The following is a 20,646-nucleotide window of genomic DNA, read 5'->3' as shown; positions in this document are numbered from 1 at the left end:
CTTCAGCCAGCTGCTGCTGCCGCACACAGCTGCCTGGCCATTGATGGGGAAAATGTTATTACCCAGAAACCACCCCTGCTGACAATTTGGGAGCATGTGATTTCCTAACCTGACTGCTGCAATTCTCTTTCTGTCAAAGCCTTTCACATTCCTCCCTTCACAAAATACAACTTCTGGGGACAGCTTCATTTTCCAATAAGCGGCTTCTTTCTTCACGGAATGAATGCAGTCCAGTCAAGTTAACTACAAGGCAGAGTTTATGCACAGCAACATCCACCATATCAGAGGCTGTAAGTATGAAATCAGATGTATGGCTGCCCCTCACTATCCATGGGGGCAGGGACTGACTCTAGGTCCCCTCTGTAGTTACCAAAGTGGGCAGATGCTCAGGTTCCTTGCAACAAAGTGGCATTGTAGTGTTTGCATATAATCTATGCTCATGTCTACTGTAAACGCTGCATCTCGCAGCGCAATACCCAATGCAATGCAAACTCTGTGTAAATATTTGCTGTGCTGTAATTTTTAGTTGAATTTTTTTGTTGTATTGTTGTCTCCTTAGTATTTTCCTGCTGCCAGTGGCTCTGTGGATGCTTCTTATAAACAGGAAGTTAGCTCTTTGTCTCTACAAGAAACTTAACAGCCTGCTCCAGAAACTTCAGGTGAAATTACAACCACAGAAGGGGGGCATTTGGGATGAGAAATTACCTTACGCTGGCTCCAAATCCCCCCCCCCCTGCTTTTTCTGCCTTCATTCCTAGGTACTCCTAAGCTTTATTTATGGCAAGAGGGTATCTTTTGTATTTCAGGAGTCTCCTGATTTTTCTTTTTCCCCCCCAAGGTCTCAGAATGGCCAGCAGACTCATCATTCTAGTTTGTCAGCAATCAGTTTGGGACTGACATCAGATAACTGTGTTCAAATTAACAAGAATAAACCCATCATCACCTGATTTATGGTGGCTTTATTTTCCATGTGCTTAGAGCTAAGCAACATGCATCCAACCAATTATCTTTCCCACTTGATAATTTTATAAATTTTATAAATGTGAAGTTCCTTAAAGGAAGATGAACATTTATACTTTTGAATTTATCTAGGCACATGGGGGCAGCTACCTACCTACCTACCTACCTACCTGTTCCCTTTCATGTTTTGTTACACACATGCAGGACAGTTGGTACCTGCACATACTTATTGATGGATTCATTTTACGTCTTACATTTGTTTATAAATTCCCCTTTTATTTCCTGCCTATTAGGCTTAGAGGACAGGAGTGTGACTTTTCTTGAAACAATATTTAGGAGTGCTTTTAAGGTCCACAGCTGCAGAGAAAGGGCCAGAACAGTGTTCCAGACCTTTATTAGAATCCACTGGTTTCTATAGGCCACCTTGCACACTGACACTACCATCCTGCTCTTCCACTCCCCAGCATCCAAAGACTAGGATTCCCATCCCTTAGAGTGTGAGGCAGAAAGGGACGGGGCTGTCAAAGCACAAAACGTCAAGTTGTTTAAAGACATGCAACCTTCCAGCAGATGAGCCGATTATGCTACCTATCTTTTGATTAACTGGGGTGACTGACTGGCCACAAAATGGATCTACCAGTGAAATGCAGGCTTTCATTTCTGCAACCCCAAAATTGGTCCTGTTTATTCATGACTTGAAAAAAGGAGATTTTGCCAAGTATGTAGTATTGAAAAGACCCACCCAGCAGCAGCTTTATGGCCCTATAGTTTGTGCTATACACCACGCATTAGATCACCCTCTAATTCTGCCCTTTACAAGTCACGCTGAGCCCATTTGCTGGACTGAACTAACTACTTCCAAGAAGGCTGAAGTAAATCTTCAGGCACTGGTTTTGATTTCTTACTCCCCAACTCCACAGTAGAGTTCAAAATGACTAGTTCTGGTCAACAAATACTAGATGAAAAAAGACTCAATGAGACATAAAAGCCTCAGAGAGGGCTTTTATGAATTTGGCTCTTCTACTCAAAGCAAACAGCACCATTCTTCCCATTGGCTAATGAATCCCTGGGCACACTCCACCTTGCTGGAGTAGTAATAAAACCATGCTCTCTCCAGTTTCTCTAGGGATCCAGGACAATGGGGAGACTCTTACAAGGGCTGTAAGTGATGAGTAGAACTTACAGCAGCTCCCAGATGTAGCAAGACCGAGGAGAACACAAAGAGCTGTGGGCCTAGCATTCTCCATCAAACATGGCACCTCCAGCTCCTACATCCTAGTACAAAATTACCTCAAAAATTACGGAGTGGCACATTCCATCACCTCCTTGTTCCCAAAGAAGTTAAACAATTAAAAGCAAGCTATAATTTGGTTTAGGAAGCTGGAGGTTTTATTTATTCAAAAGCAATTAGCTTTGTTCTGAGGACTGAGAATATACACATACAAATGGAATTTAGAAAGTATTAGGAATTTCCATGTGTATTACAGAAAACGCTGCTTATTCTCTACCACAGAAAAGGTTAGAGATAATCATGAATAACCAATAAGCAAAATTAAATGGTGCCATGGGAGATGAAAGTTTGTTTTCTTCACAAAGAGCGAATAAAGTAATTAAAATACCATTTCACATAAATCCTACACTGTAGAATTTTGAAAGCGCTCGTGTTTAAAGCTGGCTGCATAACTAATCTAATGCCTAACTGATAGTTTTATTATTCACATTAGAAGCTGATTTTGCTGATTAATTAAAATAATAACAACTACTTGAAAGTACAATTTTAAAGGAACATTAGAAACCAAATAACATTTGAAAAGTGCTTTCACTGTCGGAATGAATACAACAGCCAACGGACGTGCTTCTCTCTGGCCGCAAGGATCGTTTGATCCATTTATGTTTATATCGCATTCAGCTTATGCTCTTTCCAAATTATCAAAAATCAAGCACCTGCAGACACCGCCGAAGGAAAAAGCCTACGAAGTCCCAGCGCTCCTTACACGTCACTCGCTGTACCGTCTTCCTTCTCACGAGCGAGCATCATCTCCTCGGCTGTCTGTTTTGTTCATCTCTGCAGTGCCGGGGTGGGGATTGAACTTACGGTGTCATGCATGCGAGGCAGGTGCTCTACCTCTGAGCCATATTCCCAGCCCTGACATTCAGTTCTTAATATTCTTTGCTTCAGCACCTTTCTCAAGATGCCCACAAGGTCAATTGAACTACTCCAGCCTCAGAGATGAGGGTGAAGATGACTGATCTTCCTGTCCTGGGGCAGAAAGCACATCCTGCTGGGTCAGCCAGTGTGCCTGTGGTGCTTAACAGGAATGGCTGCCGTAGGCTCATCGATTTCAATGCTTCGTCACGGGGGAGTGGCATGACTAGGAGGTGTGGCCTTGTTGGAGGAAGTGTGTCATTGCAGGCGGGCTTAGAGGTTTCAAATGCTCAAGCCAGGCCCCATGTCTCTTTTCCTGCTGTGTGCCAATTTGGATGTAGAACTCTCAGCAACCTCTCTAGCTCCTATATGCCACCATGCTTCCCACCATGACAATAACGAACTAAGCCTGGGGACTATAAGTCTGCCCCAATTAAATGTTTTCCTTTATAAGAATTGCCATGGCCATGGTGTCTCTTTACAGCAATAGAAACCCTAACTAAGACAATGCCTTTGCTCCTGCTGCCTGGGGCAGCAACAGTGCCCAGTATAGACCACGCCCTCATTCCAACAATGTTTGCATCCATGGGCTTATGGGAACATGATGCTGTCCTATACACCCATCCTGGAAGCACTGTTGAAAACCAGTGGTGGGAACATAGTACAAATACAGTAGTACAAGGGTTTTAGACTGTGTGCAAGGTGTGCTGCATTGTGTATCATTGTAAAATAGTTTAAGATGTGTTACATTTGCTTATGCTGTGGAACATTGTTTAATGATGCAAAGTTGTGTTGCATTCCTTTACATTGCATTTGTTTAGCTCTGTGAAGCTGTGTTACTGTGCCTGTCTAAAACACCCGATTGGTCTAATAAAGAGCTGGACAGCCAATAGCAAGGTAGGAGAAAGGATAGGCGGGGCTGGCAGGCAGAATATATAGAGAAATCTGGGAAGAGAGAGATGAAGGAGAAAAGAAGGGGCCAGACACCCAGCCACACAGCCAGACATGGAATAAGAAGGAAGGAAAAGATATACATAAATAGAGAAAGGTAAAAGCCCAGAGGCAAAAGGTAGCCAGGATAATTTAAGAAAAGCTAGAAAGAAATAAACCAAGCTAAGGCCAGGCATTCATAAGAAAGAATAAGACTGGTGTGATTTATGTGGGAGCTGGGTGGTGGGCCCCCCAAAGAGCAAAAAAGTAAGAGTAAAAAATACCACACGTTGATGATAACCGAATATGAAGGAGGTCTCTAATCCAAGACCACAGCCTGCTCTGAGGGTGTACTCCCTATTATTTTGCAGCCAGCCTTTGGCTGAAATACTCAGAACCTGAGAAAGCCTCACCTCTTCCCTGTGGCTGCTCCTTAGGGTCTCCCCTTTGCTTCAGTGGGGCTCTTAATGATCCTCGGTGGCTTTTTGTTGGGAAAAAAGTCATAACGAGATGCTACAGTGAGTACTCAGCCACAATATAGCCACCTGCTACTGCCTGCCAGTCTTAAATCTACAAACCATAAACACTACCTACCTTTTAAATTTATACCATCTCCACTCAACCACCATAGAGGCTGAGTAACTAATATAAAAATCCACACTCTGAAATGCTTTAAAATCTGATTTCAGATTCAGGATGCTAAAGTAAAGTTCATGTAACTATTTTTAAAATTCTAGGAAATTCTTTAATTTGAAGCACTTCTGACCCCTAGAATTCCAGGGAAGGGATATCCAACTTGTATCCAACTTGTGCTGTCTAGCAGGGCAGCTCAGCCACAAGAGGCTAAGGAATCACTTGAAATGTGGCTAGTCCAGACTGATTTGTATAAAACATACACCAAATTATAAAGACTTGGTATAGAATCAATGCAAAATATCTCACAATTGATTTTCATATTGATGTAACATTGACAAATTCTCACTATTGGGTTGAATAAAATACATTACTAAAATTAATTCCACTGTCTTTGGGTTTGTCCTTTCTTAAGATGGCCACTGGAATACTTTAGAAGTGCGTGTGCAGCTCCGTCACGCTTCTTTTGGGTGCTGGAAGGTCCCTGGCGGAGTTGTACGTTCTCAGGAGGCCTTGTGACAATGTCGGAAGATCAGTGAGCACAGCCTGAATATGCCACCTACCAGGCACTCCACACACCTCCTCGCAAAACCACCAAGCACAGGTACCGTTCGCCACCAGGGACAAAAAGGTCCACAGAGGTGACATGCCTGGATCCTTGGGCCTGTACGGAGAGCTGACCACCTGGCTCCGAATCCCAATCTCACACAACACTGAGTTGCCTTCTCCCGGATGGTATTAAATTATGGGAGTTCCTGTCTGGTAGGCCTGGAGGTTACGGCACTGAGCTGTAGGAGGAAAGGGTATGGGTCAGAAAGAAAAGGGGTGTGAGCCCTTGGGAAGACTGTAACCATGAGGAAGAGCAAGAGGAGGAGCAAGGCTTGAGGCTGGGGATAGCCTGGAAGGTGGGCGGGCCAGACTGGGACTGACGGGTGGGAGATCAGAACTGCCGCCGCCGCCGCCGCCGGGGTTACTCCAGTGAGCCAGGTACCGCAGAGCCTATGGCATGGGACTCTGGTTTCTGGGTGAGGTAGTGAGGACCCAAAGGTGGGAGGAAGTAAGATAAAGAGTCAGCTGCGAGAACCTGGGGCTGGATGCAAGCTGCTGGTGGTGGGTAGATGAGCCGACAGCTTGCGTATGTGCCACACCACGGTGCTGTTGACAGAATAAGGAAGTTGAGGGGCAGGGAGGAGAGCCGACTGCTAGGAAAACGCCTGCCATTGCAGCTTCAGACCAACCGCTCAAGCTTTCTACCAGGACCACTCTGCCATCAGCAAATTATAAAAATGAAGTGGAATTGGAATAATGGGAAAGCAATTATTATGAGAGGGACAAAAGTACTGTCTTCAAGAATAGAAAAATGCCCTTCTGTGGATAACTTCTGAGGAAAAAATATCATGGTGGCATACAATAATTTCCAGGGTTCTGGAGGTGGGACACCGATGGGGAGGGCCCGAGGGCCCTACAGCAGGCTGCAGAGAGCTGCTCTTGGCCTAAAGGCGGGGCACGGGCCATGGTGTCTTTCTTCCTGACAGGCCTCCTGGGTGGGAATCCTTCTCTTGGCTCAGCTGGCTTTGGCATGGCTCTGCCTGCTCACCTCAGAGCTCTGTGGAATTTCCTGTACATTTGGTGCAGTCTCTGTCAGGTGTGGGAAAGCTCCCTCAGGTGTGGCGTTCACGGTGCAAAGGTGTCTGAGGGGAGGGAGCTTCCTAGAAGGCAGCTGTGGAGAACGCAACATGGGGCTGGCTATGGCCGCTGCCCAGGGGGGGCCCTGCCTACGCGCTCAGTCTGAAGGTACTTGCTTCTGCTGCTGAGAGTTGTTCCCACACGAAGGCCATGAGAGGGTTAGATCTTCGGTGTCTAGAAAACATAAGCATTGGCTTGTTTCTGTGATTTCCTAATCATAAAGGTTGATTTGCCAACACCGAAGGGATCCCTCTACGGGATGGCATTTGTATTTCAGCATGTTCTCTACTGAGGTAACTTTGCCACTTGGTAGGTATTTTGAAGGGATTAATGATACCACATGGTTATGTAGTTCAATGTTCCTGCGAGTGACATTTCTTCAGGAAATAAGCTTACAATCCAGGAAGGCTGAGAATTGCCCATGGGGGACACAGAGCTGGCTCCTTCTGCTGGAAGCGGGTACAAGGGGACAGGCTGAGTAAGGGAAACAAGAAAGGTCTGCTGAGGCAGAGCTGGCAGGGAGTGCAGTGGCCCCCATCTCCCACCCCTGTCCTACTGGTGACACTTTCAGATTCTGACAAAGAGTCTGGTCATTTACATGAACACGCAGATTTATCCAGAGTCACTTAAGACATATATTCTCCACCTGACTTGTGAGGGCAGGACACTGTTGCGTCTCTACCTCACTAAATCGTCCATCTAGCAGTCCGCTGCCGGCAGAGACAAGCAAGCAATTAAAGCTGTGAGCTGCAGGGCATCAGACCGAATCAGAGCCTTTGGAGGACTGAGGGGTGTGCTGTGGAGTCTCCACATGTGTGCCCACTCTCTTCATATTTATAAGCTGTCTAGGCCACTGAGGGAGTGCTCCATCGCAGGCCTCTCTTTTGCTGGGAAATTCTACTCTGACCAATGTTGGCTAACCAGGTTCTCCAAATGACTCTACTTTCCCACTTGACTGCCTCATTTTGCCGAGCACTCAGATGTCTACATCTGAAGACCTAGTCCATGGAGAAGGGTGCGTGAGACTCAGACTGTCACTTCTGACAGACTTAGAACACTGCAGCAAGCTGAAACGTTATGATGGTGTCGGGTTGCTAGCTTGACCTGACTGCACTGGTAGAGATCAAGGGTGATGCAGGGGAAAAGTCAAGTAGTTAGGATACTGAGATTCCTCCTGTTGGTACCCAGAATGAAGGGAAGTAGTTGAAACAGGCATGTGCATGCCCAGAGTTGCTTTTGTTTAGCACATCTCAGTGGCCTGTGCTGGGGGAAGGGAAGATTTTAGCCTGTGTGTTAGGAACTTGACCTCCCTGTGCCCTGAGTTTCTCGTCTGTGATGCAGGGTGAGCAGGTGCTCCTCTGTGGAATAGACATCTCTTCATGGCATTTTCTTGTTCTAAGTTCTTTATGAACTAAGAGCTGGCCCATCTATAATGAACTATTTTGGGATATTACCAATTAAACACACTTTTTTTGGGTGGTTATTTTTTCATTACAAATTTTCATGGCTTGAAATGAGGTAGAGAAAGAGGGAGGGTGGCCAGAGACTGATGATGAATGACTGTTATTATTACTTTAAGCAAACCAGGTGGTAAGAATTCTTACTAATTTGGGCTGGGAAGTGGGAAGGGCTGTTGCCAGATTTCTGAAAATAACACACAGCTCCTAATAGCTCAAGTGGTCCAGAAAAGCAAGACAGAAAGTAATGGACTGTCTCCTGTCTAGATCAGGTAACAAATGACTGCATAAAAAGCATATTAATGAGGTCAGGGAAACAAGAATCGAATTTTTCATCCTGCAATAATGTAGCTCTTTACACTATGAATGACCACCTCTTGCCAGGACCTACTGTTTGCTAAATCTTTGCCTGGCTCACCTGGTTTTCCTTAGCACAAAACTATCTTTAAAAAAAAAAAATTAACTTATCAGTTACTACACTTAAAGCAAATGCAAGGCATCTTTTTCAGAATAAAATTTCTTCACTTGTATAGTAAAAATTGCCAAACTAAAACAAAGAGGGCAAAGGGTGGTGGTGTGGGAACCACAGAGGCTCCCTAGTAAGGCCTTACTCAAGCTCAGAAAGTCTGAGTTTGCTTTGCCCAGCAGGGCTGCATAACAGGATGATTTGGCCAAAGGAGTGGATCCTAGGTGTTTTGAAGGGTCTATACTTGTTGGTACTTTATACCTCGACCTTGGAAGGGGGAGGTCTTTTGCTCCTCCCCTTGCTGATGGATAAAAGGCCCATTATGAATAAAGTCAAGGCGACTAGGTATTGACCCAGGGCCCTCCCGAAGCTATCCTGTGTCTTTGTCTGTATCATCGTCTCTGTCTATATTTCTATCTAATACTTTCTCATTCCTTCGTCCTTCCTCTAAGAACCCTTGGACAGGTCAGAGCTTGACTCCGACAGGGTAGACTTAGACTTAATAAATATGGAGTCAATGATGAGGGAGGGATGATGTGGATCATGTTCTGCACGGTGTCTGTAATGCATGGCTCAAATTTCAAAACCATCAGCATGGAAATATTCTACTAGCCATATGAGTGAATAATCACTTGCTAAATTGGAAAAAGTGAATACAGAAGTTATATGAACTCAGTCTATTAATACTGAAGAACAAAGGCTACTTTTTGGTATTTAACACTGGCATTAATAGGGAGGATTAATAACGTGACAGTGTTGGGACATCCAGTTCATTACAAAGCAGGCTTCCAGATTCTTTGCAATGTCTCCAATTTCTATAGTTTAAAATAGGATGTTTTCAGAAAGCCCAATAACTATAATCTCGTATTTCCTAGCTCAGAAACACAATTTAATAATCCTGAACAAATGGGCTGATAATACCATTTTTAGTGACAAGATGCTTCCACTTGTAATCACAGTTGGGGCCCAGAAGACATTGACTTGCTAGCCTGATAGAGGGGCAGCTAGACTTTGTACAGCTTTTGTGTTTAAGCACAGTAACAGCAAAAAGCCCCTCGGGGAAGGAAGATCCAGTCAACGCACCCTGCACACAGCAGAAAGTACCTGAAAAGCACAGTGTATTCCACCATGGAAAATGTTCAACACAATGAAGGAAACACAAGAGTCATGTTACATGTTAGAGAAGCATTTTAATTAGCAAAGACAGCCACACTGTCTTGAGAAAATAATCTTGGCAAAAAGTTTTGGTTTTTTCCCTTGAAAATGCAAAGGTGGCCAAAAAAATATACACCCTGGCAGTTACTACACTCAAAGCAAATGCAGACATCTTTTTCAGAATAGTTAAAATTTCTTCACTTGTATAGTAAAAATTGGCAAACTGAAACAAAGAAGATGGGGAGGCGTGACTTTAGACTTAATAACTAGGTTGAATCGCTTAATATTGTGAATAACAGAAGACCTACTTTCAAGTGAATAGTCCTTTCTTCAAATTATTAGTAGTTTGAATTCAACAGTTTATTGGCCTTAAAAATGATCACTGATGAACTCCTAGTCCACACCTGCACAGGCCAAACGTGAAGCCCGTAAAGCCACCGTCTCTGTGGACGGCACTGGCTGAATACTGAAAATCGGACAGATGACACTCTGTTCTCAGGGAGGGTTCTCTAGAACACGGGCAGCTGTGTTTCTTGGAGTGAGGGTAGTTCAGACCAATGGTTCCTGGTTAGGAGGGGACTGGGAGGCTGGTTGTAGGGCAGAACTGGTTTTTAGGGCTGTTCTTATGAGCTCCCCAGGGCTTGTGTCCTGTACCTTCTCAATCATAACAAATGTACTGTTGCTTTCGGGACAAGCTTGATGATGCCCAAGCTTGTGCCCGGAAGTTATGCAAGTTTCCTGTCCTGACCAATGCAAACACATAGTGGGGCTGAATGCGGAAGTGGTACAGACATTCACGTCTTGCTTGGGTGGCTGATCAGACAGGAGAAACTGGAGACCCCTTTCAACACCGCTGTGATTCTGCAGTTTAAAGAACTTGTAAATATTTGACTTGGAGAAGTGTTAATGAAAGGAGGATTTAAGGTCTCCTGAGGCTTCCTGCTAGATGACACACACGGTTTGCTTTTCTTACATTTCTTCTGAAACATCAGGTAAGTCTGGGTCTACCAAGTGTTACGACTGAGAAATGGAACAAGTAACTTTACTTTCTCCCTGGGTTTTGGGTTTTAACAAGTGTGTACCCATACCATGTCCACATATACACACATAAGCAAGTTCTCTAGATTCATAGTATGACTTGGTAGTTTCATATTAACCAGCCAATGTTTACACAGAAATCAAGCTGAGAACAATAGCTTTTGAGAACTAGAATATGTTTAAGTCCATATGAGATCTGAATGATACATTTTCATATTGAGCATTCCCTTTCCAATATTTTGAAAGGACCATCTTATAAGCAACCACTCCACTTAAAATTATTACTGGCTACAGTATATAGTTATAAAGTGAGTCTTGATTTCCTCTACCATATACATATGGTTGAAAAAAATGTTTCTTAAAACTCCAAAAAGTTTCTGGTAGAGGGTTCTAGAAGAAATATCAGAAGGTATTTGTAGTTTTATATTGGAAGATTCCATGAGGATATAGCTGTCTAAAATACACATTCACATTCCTCTCTTTAAGGCCAAGACCCATATTTAGAAAACCTTGTGTTTAAACAAACAGAAGAGTCCAACACTCAGGAGTGATGAAACATCTAAGTGGGCACTTGGGTTAATATGCCCCAGGCAAAAGGACAAGAGTTCTTCTCAAGTGCCGACTGCCTCTATTTCAGGTCAGTTTGACTTACTTTTTAGTAATAGAACACAGAAAAAGGCAATCACTGAACTTTCATGCACTTTTCTTCCTGTTTGGCATTAAATCTTATAAATCCTTTGAGGTCTGCTCAGGAAAGACAATATAACAATTCCATACAAGGAAAAACACAGCAATGAAAGTCCAGCAAGGCCTTATTTCTTCTATGAGAAACTATGAGAGAGGAACAGAAAAGAAAGCACACATCAGGGATGTCAGGATCATGCCAGGAAACATCCAGCTGGTTAAATAGGGGAACCGAGTGTGCATTCCTATGAACTGATACGCACATTAGCTACTACTGACACAATACCGCAATGTCTTCTGGGGACATGACCTCCTTCACAGCTGTGAGCTAGCCCACCCACCTGCCCAGTGCATCATCTACTTCAACACTGCTTCCAATGGCTTCTCAATGCTACTCTGCCAGGGCAGTCTCAAATGTTTCCAGCATTCCCTCTAGACAAGATTACATTCTCTACCCACCTGTAACAAGCTCCCTTACTTCTGCATCAATTGATTTTCTCAACAGTCGCAGCAAGGCAGGGATCCCACCGACATTCTTCATTGCTATTTTATTTTCATCCGTAGACTTGCCAAACACAAGGTTTCGGAGGGCACCACAAGCATTCTTCTGAACTTCCAAAACTCTGTGGTCCAAGAGGTCAACCAGATGCTTGATTCCCCCTAGCTTGTATACCTGGAATGAAAAAATCCCAGGCCTGAGGGATATGCAGTAAATTGATGGCTGCACAAGTCTGTTAGGGTGAGATCATGGGTCAGACACACTTGCTGAAAATTTGAAGGCTACTCGCTAAGATGGCGCTCCTTCCCTGTGCTCAGGCTTAAAGAGAAGGGAGATCTGGGGGACCGGCTGCTGCACACAGGCCACAGTCACATACCAGGGGTCTGCATCCACACCAGGCCTGACACTTCCACTGTATGAGTGTGTGGAGTGAATATACAGATGCAGCACCCAGACACTCAGAGCCAATGCAGGAATTGAGTTCTAGACCTGCTTCTTCAGGCTACTCTCTTCACACTCTTTTCCACTTGGAATTCTTTAGTATTTTACTTTATTATTCATGTCCACCTTTAGGTCTGAGGCTGTTATGTGGTTTTACAGATTGAGCAGGTAATAAATGTCATTGCAGGATAAGGCCTGAAATGTTAAAAAAAAAAAATCTGCATGCTCCAGAACACTAGCCAATAACCAGTAACTCACTGTTTCTATAAACACCAAAATACTTGTCTTGACCAGAGCCTCGTTGATAGATTATCTCCCCAGTTCAGTGAGTGCAGTAATTTTTAATCTAATAGATTCTTTGAAAATATTTCTAAAGCTCAGATTAAAGTGATCTTTGCTTCATGTTTGATAAATATGCTAACTAAGTGGATGAGCTCTGACAGGCTGAAAGCACTCCAGGCAGTCCACTCATCCCAGGTTTGCCTGAGAGGCGATGATGCAAGGCACAGTCAAGATGTAAAGGGTGTCTGGAATCTCTTCAAAAGGAAATTTTATTTTTTAATAGTTTTCATGGCGCTAAGTGTAGTCAGAAGATTTTCCTCTGTCCCGCCCAGTCTGCAGCCGCTCAGCCACAAGTAAACACACAGAGGCTTAATATTATTTTTAAACTATGGTAGACTGGGCGGGACACAGGAAAACTTTCGGCTACAGCTAAGGATTGAACTTAGGGCCTTGTAAGCACTTACCCTGTCACTGACAACACCCTCAAACCCTAGTCATTTTGTAATTACTTTTATGTTTTAAAAACTTTGCTATTACTTTATGTGCATGGGTGTTTTGTCTGCACGTATGTATGTGCAGCAGGTGTGTGCAGGACCCACAAAAGCAGAAGAGGGCATTGGGTCCTGCCTAACTGGTATTACAGATGGCTGTGAGCTGCCATGTGGGTGTTCAGAATCAAACCCGGGTCCTCTGGATGAGCAGCCAGTGCTCTTACCTGCTGAGCCATCTTTCCAGACCCCAAAACCCCAGTTATTTTTAAACAGCAAGCAAGCGAGCGAGCAGCTGCTGAGCGGAAGCCATAGTGTGCCCGCCCGCACCCATCATGGTGGGCTCTGGGTCTGGTACCTCCATCTTCACTTTGTTATCTCCGAAGCACAGGTGCTGCAGGTAGGCCGCGGCGTTGGCCTGGACGGATGGGAACTGGTGCTGCAGCATGTGAATGACTTCTGGCAGCTCGGGGTCGCGCCAGGCAAACTCCCTGCATGGAAGAGACACAGCTTCAGAAGGGAAGCTCTGGGTGGGACAAGCCGTTTCTGATAGGACGGAAGAGTTCAGCAGAGGCAGAAACCAGAAGTTACAAAAATCCTAACGCATCTATTTGGAAATGATTTCTCCCGATCATGTATACGGAGGCCCAAATGCTTAAGATCCCAAAGAAATCATGGCACACAGACACAGAGAGAGCGAAGGGAACAAAGGCAATTCTCGATATGGACAGCTTTTCCACTTCAGTGTTCCTCCTCTGGATTTTAATTTTATGCCTTTCTACCCATCTAAGAATGCAGCCGATGCCACACACAGGTAAACAACTGCAGTTTAGCTAAGTGAGATGTCATGCCCAAGGAAAGGAAGGCCTGATGGGAAAGGACAGAGCTGTACCAGCTGCTAATCACAGATAAGGTGGAAAATCACAGTGATTGTTCAGAAACTTAAATATTCATAGCTGCTCTTGATTACGAGACAGAAACACAGAGTAAGAAAAAAAAAGTATCCTGTCAGGAATGTTCTATCCAGGGAAAACCATTTCTGACACCCCCTGGCCTTTCTATTTTCAAGAAACTGTATTATTAGCAAGTAGTTTTTGGTATGTCAAGAATCAGGAGCACATATTCTGTGTCAGACACTATCCCAGATGTGACCTCTCTAGTGCCCCAAAGCCATGTGATGTGTGCAGAGGAGAGTCCAGCCAGCTGGGAACACACTGACGAGCAGCGACACCTGCACGTCCCCACCACCAAATGCAATGTCTTGTTGTTCTATAATAATGAGCGCACATTACACTTACTGCAGATTCTTTTAGACTTTGTTTTCAGGTAGCATCTCACTCTCCAGATTTTCTCATGTCTTTGCAACATGTCTATTTTACAAGGAGGACAGTTTTTTTTTTTTTTTTTTGGTAGAAAATGGTTCACAGAACAAATATGCAGGTGAAAGGATGCCATTAAACTTTAATGGAAATAATGAGCTCGGGCTAGAGAGATGGCTCAGTGGTTAAGAGCACCAGCCGCTCTTCAAGAGAGCCTGGGTTTAATTCCCAGCATCCTTGTGGCAGTTCACAACTGTCTGTAACTCCAGTTCCAGGGGAACTGATGCCCTCACACTGACATACATGCAGGCATAACACCAATGCACATAAAATAAATTTAAAAATTCCCATAAAAAAGAAAATAACGAATTTACACTAAGTTAATAAAAATTACTTTTCATATTAATAACCAATTGAGACTTCTATTGGTAGGTTTTTTTTTTTTTTTTGTACATGTTTGCTGATAGACATCATTGGTGGCAGCTTATTTGGAGGTAGCCCAGTTGTCCACCAGAGGGGCATAAATGAACTGTGAGGTAGCTGTATAATGGAATAATACCTGACAATAAAAAGGAGTTGACTGGTATACCCAGTAGTGTGCATGCACTGACCTTTCATTTTAAACAAAAGAAGTCAGATACCACAGTACATGATACAAGATGCCACTGGCAAAGCGAATCAGTGCCAACAGAAATCTGAGTATAACTGTCTCCAGAGCAAGCAGTGGTGTGGCAATGAACTGGAAATTATTAGAAAAAAAACTTTCTAGAACAATGGGGACACTTTAAATTATTCTTCCTCTAGACAGGGCCTTATACTCTAGCTCAGTCTGGCTTTAAGCTCAAGGCAAGTCCTCCTGCCTCAGCTTCCTTACTAGCTAGTTTATATATCCAAGAATGTCACTTGGGTAGGGAAGGCTCCAGGTATTAATTTTTCAGTCCTCTTTAAGGGGCCATTACATACCTCTGCATATGTACACATACCACTTATGCAAATGAACATTTGGTGCATCACTATTAAGTTATAGGAATCACCATGGCTGCTAAAGATCCAAATGCTCATTATGACATGGCCTTTGGACACAAGCTCCCATTCATAGCAAGGGCACAAGTTACCGTTTATCCAGTTTTCCTGCATCTGGCCCCATCTCTGCCTTGACTGCCCCCCTGAGGAGGCAAGTACTACTAAATCCCATGGGATACAGACAAGGAACTGGGGTAAGTGGAGGGTAGTGAGACCCCAATAGTCTATGTGTTCCTCCCTACAGCAAACAGAAAGTGAATGCAAGTTTTGCAGCTGGGAAATGCAGCATGGCCACATTTATATGGGAGATATCAATTAGAATGTGCTGGAATCAGAAAGGATTGGTGGTAAGACTATGCATACAGTTGCTCAAAACACAGACGCCTGTAAATTAAGTCTTTCCTCACCACCCACCCAATCTGTCAGTGGGCTCAGTTATCCATCCTTTCTATCTTTCCTAAACCATTTCAAGACTCCTAGATGTTCCCTCTGCTTCAAAAGCCACCTTTCCCAGATTCAGTCTTTGTCTGGCAGCCAGATTATCTAAAAAGCTTCCAGAACCCATGTGATGCTGGGTAGCTATGCCAGTCTGCTTGCACTCCAGCCTCAGAAGGTGGAGATGAGATCCCCACATCGAGCCGGCTAGCAGACTCATCACTGATAGCCTGCCTCCCTGAGCAAGGTAAAAGCCACTGAAGAGGATCCTGAACATCAACCTTCAGCCCTCCATGCACCCACACATATGCAGATACACACACACACGGGTATGCACCACACACACACACACACACACACACACACACACACACACACACACACACACGTATGCACACCACACACACAGACAGAAAGAAGAAAAAAAATCAAAAGAATTGGAGTTCTACTGCTTTGGCCAAATCCTTAGGGTCTCCAATCACTGTTATCTGGACATCAGCTGATTATCAGAGTGCAGTTCCCTTGTCTGGAAAGTAAGAACAAGAAACTGTTCTCTGGTTGCTTATGGGGATGGCTCTAACGGCTAAGCAGTGTACAGTCATTAACATTCCCCTCTGAAAAACGAGGACTTCCAAGGAGGAATATTTTCTGGAGCAGTCTCTTTTTTCTACATTCAACTGTGGTAACCATTTCTGATTACCCATGTAGGGTCTATTGTGTAAGACAGAGTTGTAATTGACGGAGTGCCAGGAGTGTGGCCTAATCTTTTCTGATAACTCACATTTATTGCAAACATATATTTTTCCCTCTTTAAATGGTACAGTGATGGTTAAGATTTCCTGACAAACCTGGGCGCCAGGAAGACCAGATATCAGAAGAGAAGCTTCCAGTAGGAATAGGGCAATGGTTGGCATCAACATCACCCTTGAATTAAGCTCAGCAGAAAATTTACCCTGGGAAAACTGCTACCAGTTTCTATGCTAACTGGATGGTATCACTGCAAAGATTTGCTTAATTACAACCTAAGCCTAGATTTTTCTTTTTTAGCTATGGTTCTGTATTTTGATGTCCCATAAACTACAACAAAACTGAGGTAAATGTGTGAGGGAACTGTTTATAGGCCCTGGATAGGTAACACAAGAATGAAATCCTTGAGAGGAGGCAAATACCCAAGGAATCCCACATACCTAGCTGTCTCCTTAGGAACATTTTCTGCACCATAGTGCAAGCGATTGAGACTCAAAGAGTACAGGATGGAGTTGCCGCACTGGGACAGGAGTAGTGGTGAGAACTGGAGGAGGGGGTGGACTGGAATCTGTTGGTACTAAAGAAGGTAGAGACAGGGCACTAGTGAGGCGAGGGCTGGGCAAGAGCAGGGCACTCAGACAGGACCGACCGCCTGGTGCAGTGACTACTGTATGACGGAGTTGATCACCCAGTAGGTGATACTGCACTCCAGACCTGTGGATTGCAAACGTGAGAACCACAGAACAAGCTCTCAGAGGCCATGTATGAGCAGCCCAGACCATGCCACAGAATAAGGTGGATACTCTAGGGCTGAAGCACATCGGAAACAAGACTTTTCAAAGGGCAAAACCAGTGTTGGCAGTGTTAAAAGCATCTACTGGTAACTTAGTTATCTGTCTGCCTCAAGAAACTTGCTGCCGTAGCAGGAGATCATCTAATCCAGGTTCCCTTGCTCACAAGAGGCAGCAGCTAATCAGAAATCACTGGAGATGATGGGACAAGGAACAACAGGAGAAACAGAACCAGAGGCAGCCCTGATCCTGGACCTTTCAGAGGAAGAACTTGGAGCAACTCCAGTTATGTTCAAAGATTAAAAAAAAAAAAAAAAAAGAAAAGAAAAAGAAAAGAGGAGCTGAGCGTGGTGGTGGAGCCCTGTGATCCCAGTGGATACAGGACTCTGCATGTTCCAGTGAGACTCTGTCACAAAAGCCACGCCACGCCACACCACACCACCACAAAGACAACTAGTGGATGAGTGAGTAGATGAGGACTCTTACCAGAGGCCTGGGAACTACAGAAAAAGACTGGGATGACTAAAAAAGGAAGGTGGTCCAAGTATTTGAAATTAAAAATAAAATGGCAATCAATGTATAGGTCAAACAGATACAAGACTACAGTAAAAAGCAGAGTACGCTAGAAGACAGACCCCTAGAAGCTATGTGGCTGAGGGAGCTTACTAACTTTCATGAACACAATGTGACTTTAATACATGTAACTAGAATCCCAGAAGGAGAAGAGGGAGTTTAGTGCAGAAAAGAATTTAAAGACATAAAAGCTGATTTTTTTCTAATTTTGGCAAAACCATCAATCTATATTCAAAGAATTTCACCCCAATCAGGTCAAATGCAGAGACCACACTTCAGCTCATCACAGTGAAATGCTGGAAGCTGAAGAGATCAACAAAGAAAGCTGAGAGGAAGCACATTACATAATGAGCAAAATACAAATAATTTCTTATTTCTCACCAAAAAACAACAGATGTCTGAAGACAATGAATAACACCTTTTAAAGTACTGAAAGAAAAAAAAAATCACACTTGTAAATCTTGAAGTTTATATGTGGCAAAAAATATCCTGAAATGTGAGACAAAAACATTGGAGATAAACTGAGGTTGAAAGAACTCAAAACAAATTCTTCAAGCTGATGGAAATAAGACAAGATGGAGACCCAGGGTTACAGGAAGACCTTCAGTGGTGAAGGTAAATATTTTAAAAAATTTGCTTTTATTTCTCTTCATTTCTTTCAAAGTGACCATTTTCAGAAATAACAGTACTGTGTATTATGTGGGTTCAAATGTATAAGACACAGGTCAGGGGTAGAGGAAGGGCCACCTGCCAAGCTGAAGTCCTGACTGAAGGAGCATGCCTTCCACAAGACATGTTCTCACACTGGTCTGCGCAGAAAAAACCATTTGTGTAACTAACAATGTCTGTTTCTAAGCTAAGATCCTTTCTTTTAAAGTCACAGCTGGGACTGGTAGTGAGTATCTGAAACCCTGGCATGAAGATACAGGTACATGAAGATACAGACTGAGGTAGGAAAATCAGGTAGCCAGCTTGAGCTACATGGCAAAAGCCTGCCTCAGAAAAGCAAAATACCAAACAAAATCATAAAAAAACAAAACAAAAACAAACCTAAAAAACAAAATCCTTACAGATTTCCTTTAATATAGTAAATGTTAATAACTTCCAGCCTCATGGAGAGTTCATCAGGCTAATTATGGAGTAAGAACAGTAGAGTTTGAGGTGAGAAAAATGTTAAAGTTGTTATTTTCACAACTGAGGAATAGCAGTTGTCATGAGCCTGTGATTCTCATCATCTGGATTCCAGGGTCAGGTACAGTAAATGTACCTGTTACTACAGGATGACTGCTCATCTTATGAATGGCTTATCAGAGAAGTTGCACACAATCAAAGCTTGCTGTAATAGTTTATACATTAGACTATGAAATGACCATAGCATCAACAGCAAAAGTACATTACCATACATGAAATTCTTGTTTATAGTGAATCAGTTCATATTAGAGGTCAAAGCTGGTGTCTTCAGGGGTACATCTTCAACTGGAAACTCTCATCACTCCTGACTGCTCTTACAGGTAGCTATTATTATCTTGCAGGTCCAGCTAGGGTATCAAATCACCTTGACTTCAGAATAACTTTGGGAAATTTTGTATGTGTTGGGAACCATAGAATTTTGTCATTCTGAAGATTTTAGAAAATGGAATAATATAAGAAAATTTCTGACAATTATATAGTTCTTTTTGAAAAATCCTTATGATAGCCGAAAATGTCAAACCAGGACTACAAAAACAAAATGTATGCCTAAGCCCAAAAGAATCTTAGGCATAAAAGCACACTTACAAAGTGGCTTCAATAAATCATTGGCTTCCCATCCACCTAAAGCACCTTTACTTACTCTAGTTAGTGACCAGAACCTCACTAATTTTAGTTCACAGTCATTAGAATACGTTGGTAGGTTGTTAAATTCAAAAAGATAATTATAACAACTTCCCAGTGAAACAACTGTGGGCGAAGAGTGAATGAAATCTTGCTAATAATATACGGCTTAAAATAATGCCAAAGTTACTTAAAACTTAGTAATGATTCCATTCTTTCAGAAATGAAAATTCTTTAGTCCTGAAACATATTTTCTGAATGTTTTAAGTGGCTTTCACTAAAGGAGGCCAATTTTTCAGACTCAATTATATTTACCATGGAAAATGTCATGTAAGTGGCCAAACAAAATAAAACAAGAACACATGCCCATTATCTCTCAAGTGTGTCTTGATTGTGTGATGACACAATGCGTTGTAAAGGACCTCATTCATAAAAGCTGTACCCAGCACTGACTAATACACCTGGAAATGTATACATCTCTTCTAATTTAGAACTAATAGATGAACTTTCTAAATGAGGCAGTCCAAGTGGGGAGGAGGATGGCCCTTCAGTTTTTTGTCAGGTCCTCCCAGGTAGTTGCCTGAGTAAAGTACCGTATGATGAATGCTACAAATAACCCCAGTGACCTGTGTGTTCTCTAAGTTATAATTAAAGTCTGGGAAGAGGCAAACCAGCTTCAAAACATAAAGTCAGCCTCAATGACCTACACAGGTGGAGTAACAGAACTAAGGTGTTTCTGATAGTACCACAGACTCGCCAGGTTAAAAGACAGAAGAGTGGAAACAGTTAGTGTGGTATGGAGTGTCGTGCAGAGTCCCTCTGGTACTTGCCTGGGGTCCTTCTGAATGCTGTCTATTGATGGGGATCTTGTGGCACCGTCATCCGCTGGCCCTGTGTGCTGCAGTCTGTTGTAATTGCATTCTTGGACTCGGTACTGTAGCGGCCTGTAGGGCTCTGCGTAGGTAGCTGCTATGTTTAGAGCATAGTTATTTCTTTGGTATGTAAGGGTGCTTCGTTGGCTGGATGTCCTTTGTAGATTTCCAACACCTACCACAAAGTCAACATTTTGAGAAAGATTAGT

The 20,646-nt window shown here is 43.3% G+C and overlaps 1 protein-coding gene across 15 annotated transcripts in view; it reads right to left on the bottom strand.

The window, feature by feature from the left end:
* Pkp4 (plakophilin 4) overlaps positions 1–20,646 on the bottom strand; it is a 222,237-nt gene that overhangs the window by 21,926 nt on the left and 179,665 nt on the right. For all 15 annotated transcript variants that reach the window (XM_028872440.2, XM_028872524.2, XM_028872784.2 and 12 more), the window contains 3 exons: positions 20,396–20,612; positions 13,224–13,356; positions 11,615–11,828 (listed from right to left, as the gene is read on the bottom strand). In XM_028872440.2, the coding sequence (XP_028728273.1) occupies positions 11,615–11,828; positions 13,224–13,356; positions 20,396–20,612 (564 nt within the window). The remainder of the gene's footprint in view (positions 1–11,614; positions 11,829–13,223; positions 13,357–20,395; positions 20,613–20,646) is intronic.

Source organism: Peromyscus leucopus, chromosome 4, assembly GCF_004664715.2.
Source record: "Peromyscus leucopus breed LL Stock chromosome 4, UCI_PerLeu_2.1, whole genome shotgun sequence".
NCBI lineage: Eukaryota > Metazoa > Chordata > Mammalia > Rodentia > Cricetidae > Peromyscus > Peromyscus leucopus.
This window is presented reverse-complemented; position numbering and strand designations above follow the sequence as displayed.